The 15952-nt window shown below is 35.5% G+C and overlaps 1 protein-coding gene across 2 annotated transcripts in view; it reads right to left on the reverse strand.

Annotated features, from left to right (window-relative positions):
• The window catches only part of LOC118194606 (cilia- and flagella-associated protein 36), a 152462-nt gene that overhangs the window by 45953 nt on the left and 90557 nt on the right, over positions 1-15952 (reverse strand). For both annotated transcript variants that reach the window (XM_085816849.1, XM_085816850.1), the window contains exon 7: positions 13420-13666. In XM_085816849.1, the coding sequence (XP_085672975.1) occupies positions 13420-13666 (247 nt within the window). The remainder of the gene's footprint in view (positions 1-13419; positions 13667-15952) is intronic.

Below are 15952 nucleotides of genomic sequence, written 5' to 3' on the forward strand. Positions count from 1 at the left end.
ATGAGGGAACTTAACCGGCAGTAATCTGACGTCACTGTGATGCCACCTGTTCTGATTTCCCGCGTTTAAAACTGTAGTTTCATTCAGCTGCGAGACGATTTCCTAGAGGTTACATATCCCAAATTAATTTTAATCATATATATTTGTTTTCTAATAATGTAAATATTTAAAATAATTTATATATATATAATTTTAGTCAGTTTTTATTTTAAATTCTATGTTGTAAAGTATCGTTTATGTAATATAGCTTTTTGCGCTGTAATAACGTGCCGTAGCACTTACAGAAGTACGAAATGATGAGATATTTTATTTCAAGGGACTAAAGGACCCAAATGAGAATTAGCTTTTCACGAAAGAATGGACGCACAAATGTCAAAGACAAGATTCTATTAATGTGAAGAAAGGAAAAATCTGCAGCGAACATTATCTATGCAGTGTTTATGAAGATAATAATGAAAAATCGTTTATTTAGATAGCCACAAAAAGAAACTGTTGAAATGGAATGCTGTGTCGAAAGTAAATTATGATGATAATAAAAAATCGAAATTGATGATGACAATAATAAATCAAATGTTAATGATTTTGAAACAAAACTCACAAATTAAAATGCCTAAATACCCTAAGGATAAACAAGAATGCATTGATAATTTGAAGAGCAAAATAATATCCTGAGAAAATTGTATTAAACTATTGAAAAATAGAGAAAAGAAAAATTTTAGAATGTTTTTTCAGCGGCAAAGAAGGTGGATGACATCTAGAAAGAAATTGGTATCATAAATTAAAATCTCAAATAGCGAAAACTTTCGGGGGATTATAAGCCCAAATCGGAGAATTTGTAAAAACTTCTAAAGCCTATTTTTATAAAGACGCAGATTAATGCATTGCTGAAAAAGAAGAAAAAAAATCAGGTGGACTAGTGAAGATATTTCACATTGCATTGTCATTAGAGATTTGTCATCTTAAAGCTATGATTTTTGGAAAGAAAAAAAAATGGAATTCCTTTACCTAGTATTAGCAAATTAAAAAAATGGTAAATTTTAGTGTAGTCCAAGAATTCAAAATGATGTTCTTACTCTAAAAAGGGAAGGAGGCGAATATTTGAATTCTGTAGAAAAAATAAACTGCGTTCTCAGTTTCGACGAAATGTATATAGATTGAAAACTCTGCTAAACTGGTCCAAGTTCTCGGTTCTTATCAAAATGTGCAGTTTGTTTTTATCAAAAGGTCTCATTTCGCGCTCTGCCTCAAATTACCGAGAAACCACGTTTTAGATAAAGGATTTGTTTCAGAAGATGGAACTGTTTTAAATTTTGATATTATTAAAGAAGTTTTAAAAAGAGATTCGTAAGAAATCAAATTGTGTCACAAACTAAAACCGAATAATTAAAATGCCTAAATACCCTAAGGATAAACAAGAATGCATTGATAATTTGAAGAGCAAAATAATATCCTGAGAAAATTGTATTAAACTATTGAAAAATAGAGAAAGATCAAGGGAAACGAGAGACCAAAAAGTCGCTCCAGGGAAAACATTATTTTCAAGAACTACCGCAAAAGGTATACTCAACCTCACAGGAAATCAAAAAGCATCTTCTATGAGTTAATCGATATCTTCGGTATTACGAATAGTACCAAAATAGTACCAACAAGAATAACAAGTACTTAACAAACTAATTTTGTTAACAAACTAATTTTGTTAAGTACTTGCTAAAGTTATTCTTATTGGATCCTTTGTAACTAATTATTGATTCGATTTTGTGCTAGATCAGCATTCTAGATAAAAAAAAAAATAATAGTATAAAACATCAAAGTAATTGGCATAAAATGACCTGCCTCCTTTACTCACACTTTTGAAAAATTTAATAACTGTTTTAGGTACTGTGAGTAAAGCTATTTTGTCAAAAGTAAGGTAGCAATATTACATTTATTTAATTGTAATTTAGATGTAAGTATAAATTACAAAATTATTTTAAAAATATCTATTATTATATTGAATCGTAAGAGAAATATGCTAATGTAAAATTTACAATTAGGCAAAACATTAAACGTAGATTAGCAGAAATTTTGCCATTTATGTCATATATGTTTAAAACTATGTCAATGTATAGTTGGTTTTGAGTAAATTTAAATAGCTGCTATTATAGTTATCTTAGACGCAGTATAAAAATTCTCTCAGTTAGCATGCAAGATAAAGAAATGATTATAAATAAACGTGCAAATAATAATAATAATAATAATAATAAAAATACCACGGAACTTTATGTTAAAAGAGTAACACATTTTATCTATTATTTTTAAATTGAGTAAGTATTATTAATTTTTTAATGGTTCAGCGTAAAATGCTTTTCCAAATTATAGCTATCTTTCACACACAGCTCATTTCAAACGCTGGTTCAAAAACGCTAATTTCTAAGCTGTGAATTGCATCTCCGCGCTCCGTGTCATCATGACTACGTCATCACTTCTCACTTTCTGCTTCAGTGGAAAAAGCTTTATGAGCTAGCCCTTCTCTTCTAAGTCCTGCTAAAAACCGAACTTTGTAAAAATGTTCAAGCGGATAGAGATGTATTGAAAGACAAAATTTTGAAGTTGCAGATGATAATTGCTGAGTTGAGTTCTTGCGATTCAGAAATACTAGATTCAATTATTAAGGGAAAAGCCGCTGAAGATGATCTAGAAACAGAGGTCATAGGCTGCGAAGAATATTCAGATGAGTTTATCACCCTTAATCGTCGGGTGAAAGAGAATATAGATAATGCGGTTGACCGTAGTGTCAATACGAGTTCTAACACGGATAGTAGCATAAATGCTTCTAATGAAAAACGGTACAAGTTGCTGAAAATTCAAATTAAAAAATTCGATGGACAATTATTAAGCTACCTTACATTTTGGGGTCAATTTAAAAAGATCCATGAGGATAAGGAGCTTAATGACGTTGACAAATTCCATTATTTAGCTCAATCAATGTTACCCGGAACTCGGGCTAGTGAGTTGATAGATAGTTATCCTTTAATGGCTGAAAATTACCCGAAAGCCATTTCTGCGTTTGAGGAGCATTTTGGAAACAAGGGAATTTTAACTGAGATATATGTGAGGGAATTGTTAAAATTAATTATCCAAAATGTACGCTCACAAGGGAAGGATCGGTTGCCGCTAGTGTCACTGTTTGACAAAATCGAATCCCATCTAAGATCTCTAGAGTCTTTAGGCTTAGCCCTGGATACTAATGTTTCCTGGTTATATGGTCGAGTCTTATCTGTCTGATGAGATGCTTCGAGTATGGCAGAGAAGCGTTTTGTTCAGTAAAGAAGGATCACGTCTCACAAATCTGGAATTTTTGCGTAAAGAGGTCGAAGGAGAGCAGAGAGTTAAACTAGCTAGGTATGGATTTGAAATTTCTTCTACTTCGGGCAATTACAAAATTATTTTTAAATGAACATTCGAAAGATATTTCGAATTTAGAAGGTTAAGACCAAAAAACCAATCGCTAGCGCAGCAAGTCTAGTTGCTGCCAAAGAACAAAAATGTGTTTTTTTCGGAAAATCTCACGAAAGCAAAGAATGTTTTACAGCTCGATCGATGAGCTTAAAGGAAAGATTAGACAAATTAAGAGAATTAAAATGCTGCCTCCGCTGTCTTAAACCAGGGCATTTTGCGAAGAAGTGTCCACAGTTTATTCAATGCTATTTGTGTAGGCGATCTCACCCTATAATTTTATGCCCGGAGGTATCAGAAAACAATGCTGACAATAAGGAAAACCGAAACGAGTCAGTAATGATACAAAGTACAATGTCCTCTCCCTTATGTATGAATGAAGTCACTCTTATGACGTTAATGGTTGAAATAGTTGTAGGCACTGTAAAGAAAGTGGTCAGGTGTCTCTTGGATTGTGGATCCCAACGATCTTACGTTTTACAATCCACAGCTGAAACTTTAAATATGAAAAGCACTTCCTCTGAAACTTTAACTCACGCGTTATTTGGCGGAACAAGGACTGAGTCCAAAATTCACAAGAGATATTCTATAGGTCTAAACCCGGTTGGGAAAAACAAAGTGTTCCAATTTAGTTTTCTGGATCAAAATACCATTTGTGGAGGCATACCACGCATACCTAATGGACCGTTATTGAAGGAATTAAAAAGACACGGAATTTGGATTTCAGATGTCGGTGAGGGTCACCCGGAAATAGAAATCCTCATAGTGAGAGATATTTATGGGCAAATACTTACTGGTGAAGTAATTCAGCTTGAGGGTGGTTTGACAGCCATAAATACTAAACTGGGATGGACGCTGTGCGGGGAATCGAAAGAAACGATTATCCAAAGTTTTGTGGGTACCCCATCTCTGTTAGTAACTAATCTTCTTATTCAAGACATGGAACCTTATGTGGAAGTTAGAAATTATCGGCATTGCAGATGATGCGCAAAGCATTTCCAGGGTCGCAGAATATCAAGCAGCGAAAGAGCAGTTTCTTAGGGGCCTTCGCAGAACCGGAGATGGTAGATATTGCGTGAGTTTACCTTAGGCTCTAAAATTCCCTCCTGATATTCCCTCTAACTGGCATATTGCAGAAAAGAGGCTCTTTGCTACTACGAGAAAATTGAGAAAATTAAATAAATTTGATGAGTATAGTACAGTATTTAACGAATGTCTAGCGGAAGATGTCATAGAAATTGTCCCAAAATCAGTAAAGAATGACGGAGGGCATTATTTACCACACCATCCAGTAATAAAATTAGGTAGCCTCACTACCAAGATTAGGCCTGTATTCGATGCGTCGAGCAAAGTCGTTGGTTCGCTTTCGCTAAATGATTGCTTGATAAAAGGTACAAACCTGGTAGAAGAAATCTCAGCCATTCTAATGCGGTTTAGGAAAAAGGCAATTGGTGTAACATCCGATATTAAGCGGGCCTTTTTACAGATTGAGGTAGAGCGTGAGAATCAAAATAAAGTTTTTGTGGTGGGTAAATAATAGAATTGAAGAGTTTCATCACAAGAGGGTTGTTTTTGGGTTAACTAGTAGTCCCTATTTATTGGCAACTGTGATTTCATTTCATTTGTCCCACGTTTCACCTGAATGCAAAGCTGTTGCGAAAAAACTTGCCAAATCATTTTATGTTGACAATTGTGTGACGTCAGTCGATGATAACGAAGAGCTAAAGGTTTTTATGAGCCAGTCGATTACTATTATGGCAGAAGCCAAAATGGATCTTCAAATGTGGACTTTTAATCAATATGGTGATCAAGAGCTAGCAGCCGAAGATAGTGATCTAGTCTCCGCAGTTCTAGGCTTGCAGTGGGACCGACGAGATGACAGCCTTACAATATCCGTCCAAAGAGAAATCGTTAAAAGAGACTTATCAAAAAGGAGACTATTGTCTCTAATCCATGCTGTTTTTGACCCGCTAGGTTTCTTTGTGCCCGTCATATTACCTGCGAAATTAATTCTTCAAGAGGCTTGGGCAACAAAATCGACCTGGGATAAGCCATTACCGGATGAACTTCAAACAAGATTTGAGGGATGGTACGAAAGGTTGCCTAGTCTTTCCAGCCTTAAATTACCTCGTCGCATGGGTCATGGAATTAAGGATTCATGGATTCTACACGTCTTTTGCGATGCCAGTCAAGCTGCTTATGCAACTGTCATTTACTTACGAAGTAAGAAAGAAGACAAAGTTTTCGTGAAATTCGTCACAGCAAAATCACGGGTATCGCCCTTAAAGAAAATAACTATTCCGCGTTTGGAGTTGCTAGCCTGTGTTATAGGTGCACGCTTGGAAAGGTATACTGTTGAAACCCTGTGCTTAGTCGATGTCCCGATATATTACTGGACAGACGCTACTGTGGCTCTTAGCTGGATACAACGAGAGGAAAACTGGGGAGTATTTGTGAATAATAGAGTAAAGGAGATTCGGAAACTCTCGAAGCAGGAATGTTGGAGACATATCCCTGGGAAAATGAATCCGGCAGATGTGGCATCTCGTGGCTGTACGCCTGAACATTTGCGGGAATGCAATTGGTGGGAGGGCCCCGAATTTCTGAAAAGCTCTCCGAAAGAATGGCCAGACTTTGAGTTTGCTCCAGACGAAAATTCTGTTGCAGCAGAAATTAAGAAGGGAGGGATTGTCAATTTGAGTATAAAATTAAAAGATTCTGAGTGGTACAAACGTTTTTCGAGTTTTTCTAAAATAGTTCGAGTATTCTGCTGGGTTCTACGCTTTACTAATAAACTCCTAAAGAAGCCCTCGTATTCTTCGGATACCTTAACAGTAGAAGAAAAAACTAATGCCGAAACATTTTTGTGGAGTTTAGAGCAAAGGAAGCACTTTCAAGAGAAAGATTCCGTCCATGGATTATTGGTAGTGAGAGACAACGACGGAGTCCTCAGAGTTAAAACTAAAATCATTGAACGTGATGATGAATTCTGCTTCCTTTATCCCCTGTTGCTTCCGTCCAAGCATTACTTAACTGAATGCCTCATAAGAGAGTATCGTGAAAAGAACTGTCATGCGGGAGTGCAGATATTAGCTGCTAAGTTAAGAGAGCGATACTGGATCATTTCGTCGAAACGTAATATAAGATCTTGCGTAAGTCGATGTGTAGTATGTAGGAGATTTACTGCTAAGGCTTTATCTACCTCTCCGATCCAGTTACCCCTTGACAGAATAAGAGATTCGGCAGTCTTTGAAACAACTGGAGTCGATCTTTGTGGACCTTTACTTCTGAGACCAAATAGTAAAGCTTGAATCGTCTTGTTCACCTGCGCCGTATACCGAGCAATTCATCTGGAGCCTGTCACCTCTCTGAGTACCGAAACGTTTTTACAGGCTCTGAGACGGTTTCTTGCCAGACGAAGCCGTCCTGCGACAATGTATTCAGATAACGGAACCAATTTTACCGGAGCAGACAATGCTCTGAGATGCCTAGATTGGAGAAAAATCACAGAAAACGAGTGTTTTCCAATAAAATGGAAATTCACCCCCCTACGGCTGCGTGGTGGGGGGGAGCGCTAAGTTCGTTTCACCAAGACTCTTCTCGTGCGAATTCTAGGGAGATCGTCGGTGAATTTCGAGGAGTTACTGACCGTCGTGTGTGATGTTGAATCCACATTAAACAACCGTCCTCTAACGTACATCTATGATGATTCGGAAGAGCTTGTACCTCTGACACCTTCCCTGTTTTTTCAAGACATAAAACAAGGGGGGTACCAGATCTGGATTACATCGATTCCCAGAAACTGCATGTGCGTGTAAATTACTGCAATACGTTGAGACAAGAACTGAGAAGTCGCTTCCGCAAGGAATATCTGGCGCAGAAGGCAAGCGCTTCATGTCAAAACCTAAAGGTGGGGGACGTAGTCCTCATAGAACTAGACAATAAAAAACGTGTAATGTGGCCAATGGGCAAAATTGTAAAAATATTCAGTAGTAGAGATGGGGCTACCAGAGTGGTACGGGTAAAAACAAGCAGTGGATATTTGGTAAGACCAATCAAAAAACTGTATCCACTACAAGTTTCAACTACCAGTGATCCTGTGCTAACTCTGGCAACTGAAAACAGATCTAGATACGGTAGACTCTTAAAACCAAGGACATACTCATAGAAATAATGTACAATATAGATGTTTTGGACTTATATCCTCTTTTCTTTAGCAATGACTTTAATTAGAAGTTTATTCTTTATTGATCTCATTTTAGTATGATCTGTCATATATACTGTATGTTAACCGAGCTTCTTTTATGTGTTTTCTAAACTAATACATAGTACTGTTTTGTTTTATTCGTAATGTTAGAAAACATTGTGCAGTGTCTGATTTTGAGAAAATCAGGGTGGGAGGATGTTGCACCTCTCATCATACAGCGCGGATAAGTCTGGCAACAGCTGCAGGAAGAAGAAAAACTTGGCAGTTCTGGAATGGCAACAGCGGATGATATTCTATAGATTTTTAATATTTTGATTTTGAGTCGACGTTTTCCTTTGCGATACTATTGCGTTAAAACATTTGAGTTTTGGGTGAATGAAATGAATTCGCTGTCCCGCTGCGGATATTAGTAAAATATATTTAGAAAATTAGCTGCGTTGGAAAAGATGAAACCTTGTGTTTGAATTTGCGGTATTTTTCCTCCTAAGGTTGCGTCGAGTTCAGAATATTATGCCAGGCTTATTCACGCTGGTGCAGATAAGTTCAAATTTTGTTTATTGTGTTTATAGTGTATAACTTGCAAATATATGATTAGAATTCTATTAAATAAACATTTAGAATTCTGGAATGGTGTTTTAAAATTTTAGATGTAGAGTATTAACATTGCTATGTCGGAGCCAGAGGCAGTCAGGTGTAAAGAAAAATTGTTTTTGCTCCACGACATAACACCAATGTAAAATTTACAATTAGGCTGAAACTCAAACTTAGATTAGCAGAAATTTTGCCATTATAACCATACATATTTTAAACTATGTCAGTTTCAGGTTGTTTTTTGATTCATTTTAAATAGCTGTTATTATAGTTATCTTAGAAGCAGTAGTAGAGTTCTCTTAGTTAACATGCAGATAAAGAAATGATTAGAAACAAACAGGCATTTAAAGAAAAAAAATCCCTGCAAATTAAAAAAAGCAGCGCATTTTATCTGTTATTTTAAAATTGAGTAAGTACTATTAAATTTTTTAATGTTCAGTGTAAAATGCATACTGCAGTAACATTTTCTCTTCCAAATTATAGATATTTTTGACACGCAGCTCATTTTAAACGCTGGTTCTTCAAATTTAAAACGCTAATTTCTACGCTGTCAATTGCATCTCCGCGCTCAGTGTAATCATACTTACGTCATCACTATCCACTGCCTGTTTCAGGGGGGAAAGCTCTATGAGCTAGCCCTTTTGTTTTAAGTCCTGGGGAGACCTGGAGCTAGCGGAGACCTAGAGAAGGAGGAGCGAACATCTTTCAAGAAGAGAAGAGGATCCCCTATGGTGAACAGCCAGTAAGGAGATCGCGAAGTAGAGAACGAAACAAAATTTCTCTACTCCATGGATTCGAATAACGATTTATTTAGGGTCTGCAACATTTCCTTCCTGAGTTAAGTTCGCATTACAATTTCCTTTTGAAGCGGTAAAAGAGGGGCGCGACGGATAAGCTTAGAAATCTTCTCTAATCACTTCAGAATAAATATGTCGCTGTACAAATCTTCGAAAGAGTTCTTCAGTCCGACTAATAATGGAAGTGCGTCAGCTTCATTCAAAGTTATCCTCATCGGAACTTATCACCCACGGGTAGCTGCGTCTTGGTCATAAACTGCATCAGGCTAATACAAAACAGATGATTGATGTTCTTATAAGAAATCGTCTCGAAAGCGTCCCATAAGAAAGCTCCATCTTGGTCATTTACTGTGTCAAGACTAATACAAAACAGATGATTGATGTTCCCATAAGAAAGTATGTTGCTGCTAAATGAAATTCTGTACAGGCCGATCGTCCTAATTAAGATTATATGGAAATATTTTAAATGTTAAAATAAATTACCGTATTTGCCGGCGTATAAGATGCACCCCCTTTTTTATACACATTTTTGAAAGCTAAAACTCTATTACTGATCACTATAATGAATTTACAGTACTTTAAATATAAAGTAATACAAATAGAAAGTAATACTTTCTGAAAATGCCCAATCTATCTGGGAAAGAACACCTTTTAATCTTCTCCGTCAAAAGCCAGACACTCATCTCCAAAGCTAAATGAAGAGTCACTTGCAAACTCTTCTAAGTCAGATTCTGAGTCCTCATACAGCAAATTGTCCTCTGTACCATCCAATGCATTACTAATGCCGCACTTCCTAAATGATTTAACCATTGTCTATGTTTTCACAGCATCCCATGAAGCTTTGACCCATTCACAAGCTTGCAAAAATCTAGGCCTCTTCCTTCTTCCTGATGCTGTAATCTCAAAATTTGAAGACCCAGCTATTCCACTTCTCCATTTCCACTTGCAATCATTTCTGTATGTTTTTTGTTTTCATGCGACCTCTTAAAGCACTATGCAAAACACATCCCTGAAACTTCCGGGAACTTGAGGATCTCCTTATGTCCGAGCTAAAGCTACGTCCATTGCAACAGTTGTTAGATCGAAATTCAAGCTGATATTCATTTATATAGCGTCCCTACTTAGTAATTTTGCAATACGCTTTCAAACATATTTTAATTAGTTTCTATTAAGTAAAATATGCAGGTGAAAAATTAACATTCATGTTTATGTTGAATCACTGAAAAGTAAGCAAAGTTTTTTTTTAAATTTCTTTTTTTTTCTTTTTTTTCTTTATATATATACTCTTATGTCGGGCTGTCGCTGTAGAGCACGCGATGTTGCCGGCTCTATGACTGAGTATCCCAATAGGGCACAAGACGTTGAACAGTCTGGACGGGCAGTGAGAAAGCGTCGGAAATGGGAAAAGGGGAGTGAGCAGCGTCACAAGAAGAAAGAAAACCAAGAAAGCCGCGCGCATGGAGAGGCTAAAGACGAATAAATGTCTGGTAGTGTTGTATCATGATAAGTGGGTGGTTGAGATTAATCTTCTTGACCCAAAAGAAATTTTAAAAAATAAATAAAAACTGGTATTTATTTCTTTCTGAAAAGAACTATTTGATAAATCTTTAAACAAATGAGTTTCTTTACATACATACAAACGTTGATCGTTAGTTAGTACATCATTTACGTTAATAACATAAAAAAATTATCAGTAACAATTCGTTTGCTAAAATTTATATTGCACTCATTTTAGCGAATTACATCAATTGTCATCTCAGGCCAATTAACTGTAAACAAAGCCTGGCCAAAAAAATTTTCACATTTTTCGGCATGACTTGTTGAAAAGCATTCATATCTTAGCTTATTGTTAAAACCTTCTTTGCACCCAAACACAAAGTTTTGAAATTTTGTCAGAAAAAAAATTCTCAATACATTTACACAAAGAGTCCTGCAGCTCATGAAATCCATTTGGACGGTCTGCATCACCAGCATATTCACGTTCAAAATGTGTATAACCAACAAGCAGTTTACTTCATGACAGCACATATTTCAATATATTTTGAGCACAGTTTAAGTAAATGTTCATTCCTCAACAGAACACGTTACAGTACGAATTAAAATCTAAAATCTTTTTTTTTTTTTTTTTTTTTTTTTTTTTTTGATACAGTCTTTGTAGGAATATAATTATTTCACCATTGACATTTTGTTTCGAAATACACACATCTTTCTTTATAATAAAAACACAGAATCTTCAAAGGAAGCAAACGTATTTACATGATTGCAGAATTCTTTCCATACTAGTGGAAACAGCGAAACTTCGTCTTTGGTAGGATGTAGCAGATCATTGTCATCAGTCACATATTTCTATTTCCGCACATGAACACGAGTAAAACCTAAGAAATAGGATACAGTCACAAAAATATCTCCTCCGAGATAAAACATATTCTTTAGCAAAGCAAGCTTCAGCAGAGTTTCATCATTTAAAGCAGAGTGAAACATTTTTGCGAGCAGTAAGACGTTTCATCATGCACAATAATATCACAAAGCAAACACAGTTCACGTTTTGCTTTTTAATTCCAGTTTCCAGAATTAAACAAGAAATGAACTTTCGAGGCAACCAGCAGCTGAAACTTGGCTTGGAACTTTGTATTTCATCTGAATGATTGATTGACTAAGAGGCGGTCAGGTCATTTTTCAGAGAATCTGATTGGTCCACAGAAATATATCCGTTCACCTAAGCGGAGGCATACGAAGGTATGAATTTGGCAGATGCCATTTTGTAAAATAACGTGCCGAACAGTTTATGGATGATGCTACCCTCTTGATGCTATTTTGTAAAAAGCATGCCCAAGCAAAAAACTGATGATGTCATTTTAAAATACTTGGTCCGAGAAGTCATGCCACAAAAACAAAAAGCTTAAAATATTATCATTGCCCCCCAAAAAAACTATCATGCATGACGTCATTCAAACACGTATGCGTCACTTTCGAGAAACTCCAAGATGGAGGAGACCAAGCCTCTTTTCTGTGACGTCACTCTCGCCTACCGAGTATGGCCAGTTATTACTCACGTAGCGCACATGCATGTAAGAAAAACTCTCTGTCTCAAATCCAAAAAATTCATTTTAAATATTCACAACCAATTTACATTCTAGTGATTAATACGGAAAGAAAAAGTTATAGTAAAGACTGAAATCAAAATAACTGCTTAATTAACATAAGACAACCTACAGGTGTTATAAAAAATGCATTAGGAATATTTTATGGTAAGCCGACTAAAAGATTGACAGTTTTATTTTTTGCTTACCCTATCATTTGCACGTCAAATAAATCGAATGGTTATGATGAAATTTTGTGGTAATGTGTACCCCTTCTTTGAATTATTTCTCTTTCTAATTTTGTTCAAACGGTAATATACATTTTAATAGTTTGTTTATATTGTTTAAATAAATTGCGCTCAATTAAGAAATACAGAAGCAAACCTCGAACTTTTAAAACCAAGATTTTCCTTAAATGAAATATTAATTTTATCCAACAGCAAGGATTTCATTTTATGAGTTGGCAGCAGTGGGTAATATTGTTAATGAAAAAGAACACAGAATTTTTAATGAATTTTTGATGAACAACTCAAGAATTTGAAAGCAAGCAGTGGCAATAGTGCACGGAATGTTTTGATTTTCAGCGTGCGAGACTGCCTATCGGAAATATTAAAGATATTCTTGTTTTTAAATATTTTGCGATTTTGCTGTCGAGCTGAATTTTATCTGGTGTAAGTGCGAAGAATGTGATTCTTAGTAAATAAATTTAGCTCATGAAACGTTGATAATAAAAAGACCAAAGAAAAAGCTTCGTAAGTCGTTACTAAAGAAACTGAATGTTAATATGATAAACTGAGAAAAGACTAAAAGTAAATAGAAAAATGTATGCCTAACTCGGTAACTCTAAACATATGCTACTATTCAGCTTTTAAAATTTTTGTTTGCTGTAAAATTTGCTTGTTTGTTGTGTAAAATTTTGTTGTTGAAATGTATACGGAGTAAGTGCAAAGAAAACGGTGCTTAATAATAAAGCTCAAAGGACACAATAAATAAATAAATAAATAAAAATTGTTATCAGGCGTGAGTGCAAGAGCAGACTAGTAAATTGCGAGCTCAACGTGTTAAAGTGTCAAGTGTAGTTTGTCAAAGTGTAAAACACCTTGACAAACTATTAAAATCTGAAATCTTTCAATTTTTTCTTTTTTAAATTTTTTTAATATTCTTTAGATGAGAAAAGCGTTTAATGGCCAACTGTTCTAAAACATGCTGAACTGTAATTCTGAACTTTCAAGGTTGCAAGGTCTTCCTCCTCAGCCACCTGAGACGAGATTTTGCTAAAATACTTCGCTAACAATATTAAACTGCTTACCTACTACTTCAGCTTTTAAACGAGCGGCTAAAGATTTCCGAAAGGCCAATACTTTAGGATCAACAGTTGAGTCGGCTTTCTCTTCCTGAACTGCTCTTTGTGCTGCCCGGGCGGATTTCGGTCTGCTGGGGGAAGTTTCTTCATATCGCTGAAGCAGCTTCTCTCGTTCTTGTTTTTTCAGAGCTAACAACTTATCTCTTTGTTGTTTCAAATATTCTTGTCTACGTCTTGCTTCTTCAGGAGACACCTACACTCAAAAAGAAATTAAATTAGAATAACGTTACTTCTCTATTAAAAAAGTTACCGGACACAATTTTGTTAGGATTTTTGTTGTTTTTATTCAACATCCTATAGGTGAATCTGGCGTTAGTGTACTTACTATAGAAGAAATATATGAAGTGACATATTATTTTCGGTAAAGTACGATTTTTCAGTACCACTCAGATGTCTCAAAGCTCATCACGTGGAAACTGGCCACGCCCCTAGTACTTGATATCCTGCCACTAGCATCTACATCCCAAAACGGCAGCCTGTGAGAGAGGCGATTCTATTATTTTCATCGGGGAGTAGGGGAGTTAGAATGGTTTTCTGAGGAATGCAACGGCAGTGGACTATATGTTTGCTTACATTTGGAAGTTCAAAAAATTGCTAAAGTGGATTGCCTTAGTTTCTACGGTTACTTACAGGGAAATATTAGGCAGTTTTTTCGGTTTGCTGATAGAGGACAAGTAGACAATTTTCCTTTATAATTCGCTTTTATCTATTTAAACTTCAGAAGATTTAAGATGAAGCGAATATATTTAACACAACAGAACGCAATCTTAAGACTTGTAAATCTTTTAAAAGACAACAGCAAATTTTTAAACATTACTGTAAAAAATATCTTCTCTTTTAATTATAATAAATAATGAGATAATGCATGGATGCATTGTTAATTATATGATAACTATACATTTATAAAAAGTTTTTAGTAATGAACTATAAATAATATTTTTAATTATCGATGTATTGTTTTTTTAAAAGATTTACAAGTCTTAAGCTTGCGTTCTGTCGTGTTAAATATATTCACTTCATCTTAAATCTTCTGAAGTTTAAATAGATAAACACGGATTTATAAAGGTAAATTATCTATTTGCCATCTATCAGCAAACCAAAAAAACTGCCTAATATTTCCCTGAAAGTAACCGCAGAAACTAAGGCAATCCACCTTTGCAATTTTCTGCACTGCCGCTGGCGTTCCTCAGAAAACCATTCTAAATTCCCTACTCCCCGATGAAAATAATAGAATCGCCTCTCTCATAGGCTGCCGTTTTGGGATGTAGACGCTAGTATATCCTGCCTCCCGAGACCTACTTTCAGCATTTCCCTACCTGAATCGCTCATCGAAGCATCTGAGATAGCCGGAATACAACCTGCATTCTTTGCAGGTTAATCGCGTCATACAGAGGAAGTTGGAGTTGGAGTTGAAGTGACATCATCGGTGACAGTTTAGTTACAGTGCAAACGGAATTAAAGCATATTTTGACCATTCAGCAAAATATCGCATTTTGGGAAGAAAAAAAAAAAAAAAAAAAAAAAACGCTGAGGTTCTTTTGATTAATAAACGGATTTACTAGATGAACCTAGTAGTATCCAAACAAAAAATAACAAAGAATCCTTAAAATTCTTTTTGAATGCATGAATACGCTATTTTCAAGAAATAAATAAATGAGCCCGAGATAACAATAAATAGGTAAATAACGCACCCATCAGTGTTAATTTCGTTTATCTTTGAACAAAATGCCATGAAACAGCAATATAGTTACCCAATTATGGATTGCTTTTGCAGATTAATTTTCAGTGTTAGTTGCGACCATAGTGTTCAGTGTTAGTTGCGATAGCCGAATCCGAAAGACCAGTGAATACTAATAGTTCATTTCGGGTTCTCAAAGAAGAATCGTAGGTTTACCCATATTTAATATGAGTACGAGCCAGTTTCTCTTAGAAATTTCTCCACGTATACATTTCTCGCAAGATAGCTTTCGCACACTTGTTGATTCATTAACCAACCAATCAACTACTCACTCTGTCGGTTTCGTAACTTTTAAGGTAATAAATGCAGGGAGGCATATAAACATTCCGTACGGCGCCGCTCGCGTAAGGAAAAATCCGTCTTCATGATTGGATATGGATCTGCGCTTAGGAATGCCTTTTTGTGTTTTATTATTCCTAAGTTGTATTTTCTTATTTTTACCTTCAAGATCTAACAGTATTTGATAAGAAAATCTTTCTGCTTACCTTTCAATGAAGAAATCCACAGGATATTTGAAATTCTTTGCCATTTTTTTACACGGAAAATTTTATTTACAGCTATTTACAATTCGTTTGCTTATAGAAGAACATTCATGTTATTTTCTTTCGTTGCCACTACATCTCAATCAAAAATTCCGCAAAATGGTAGGAAAAAGTAATAAACATAAAATAAAAAATCTTCGCCCTCTCGGGGCCAGCAACATGAAACTGAAAAAAGCCTTGACATTGCTTGGACTTCACA

Source organism: Stegodyphus dumicola, chromosome 5 (assembly GCF_044657685.1).
Source record: "Stegodyphus dumicola isolate Sdum_Otavi_A_Nest chromosome 5, ASM4465768v1".
Classification (NCBI taxonomy): Eukaryota; Metazoa; Arthropoda; class Arachnida; order Araneae; family Eresidae; genus Stegodyphus; species Stegodyphus dumicola.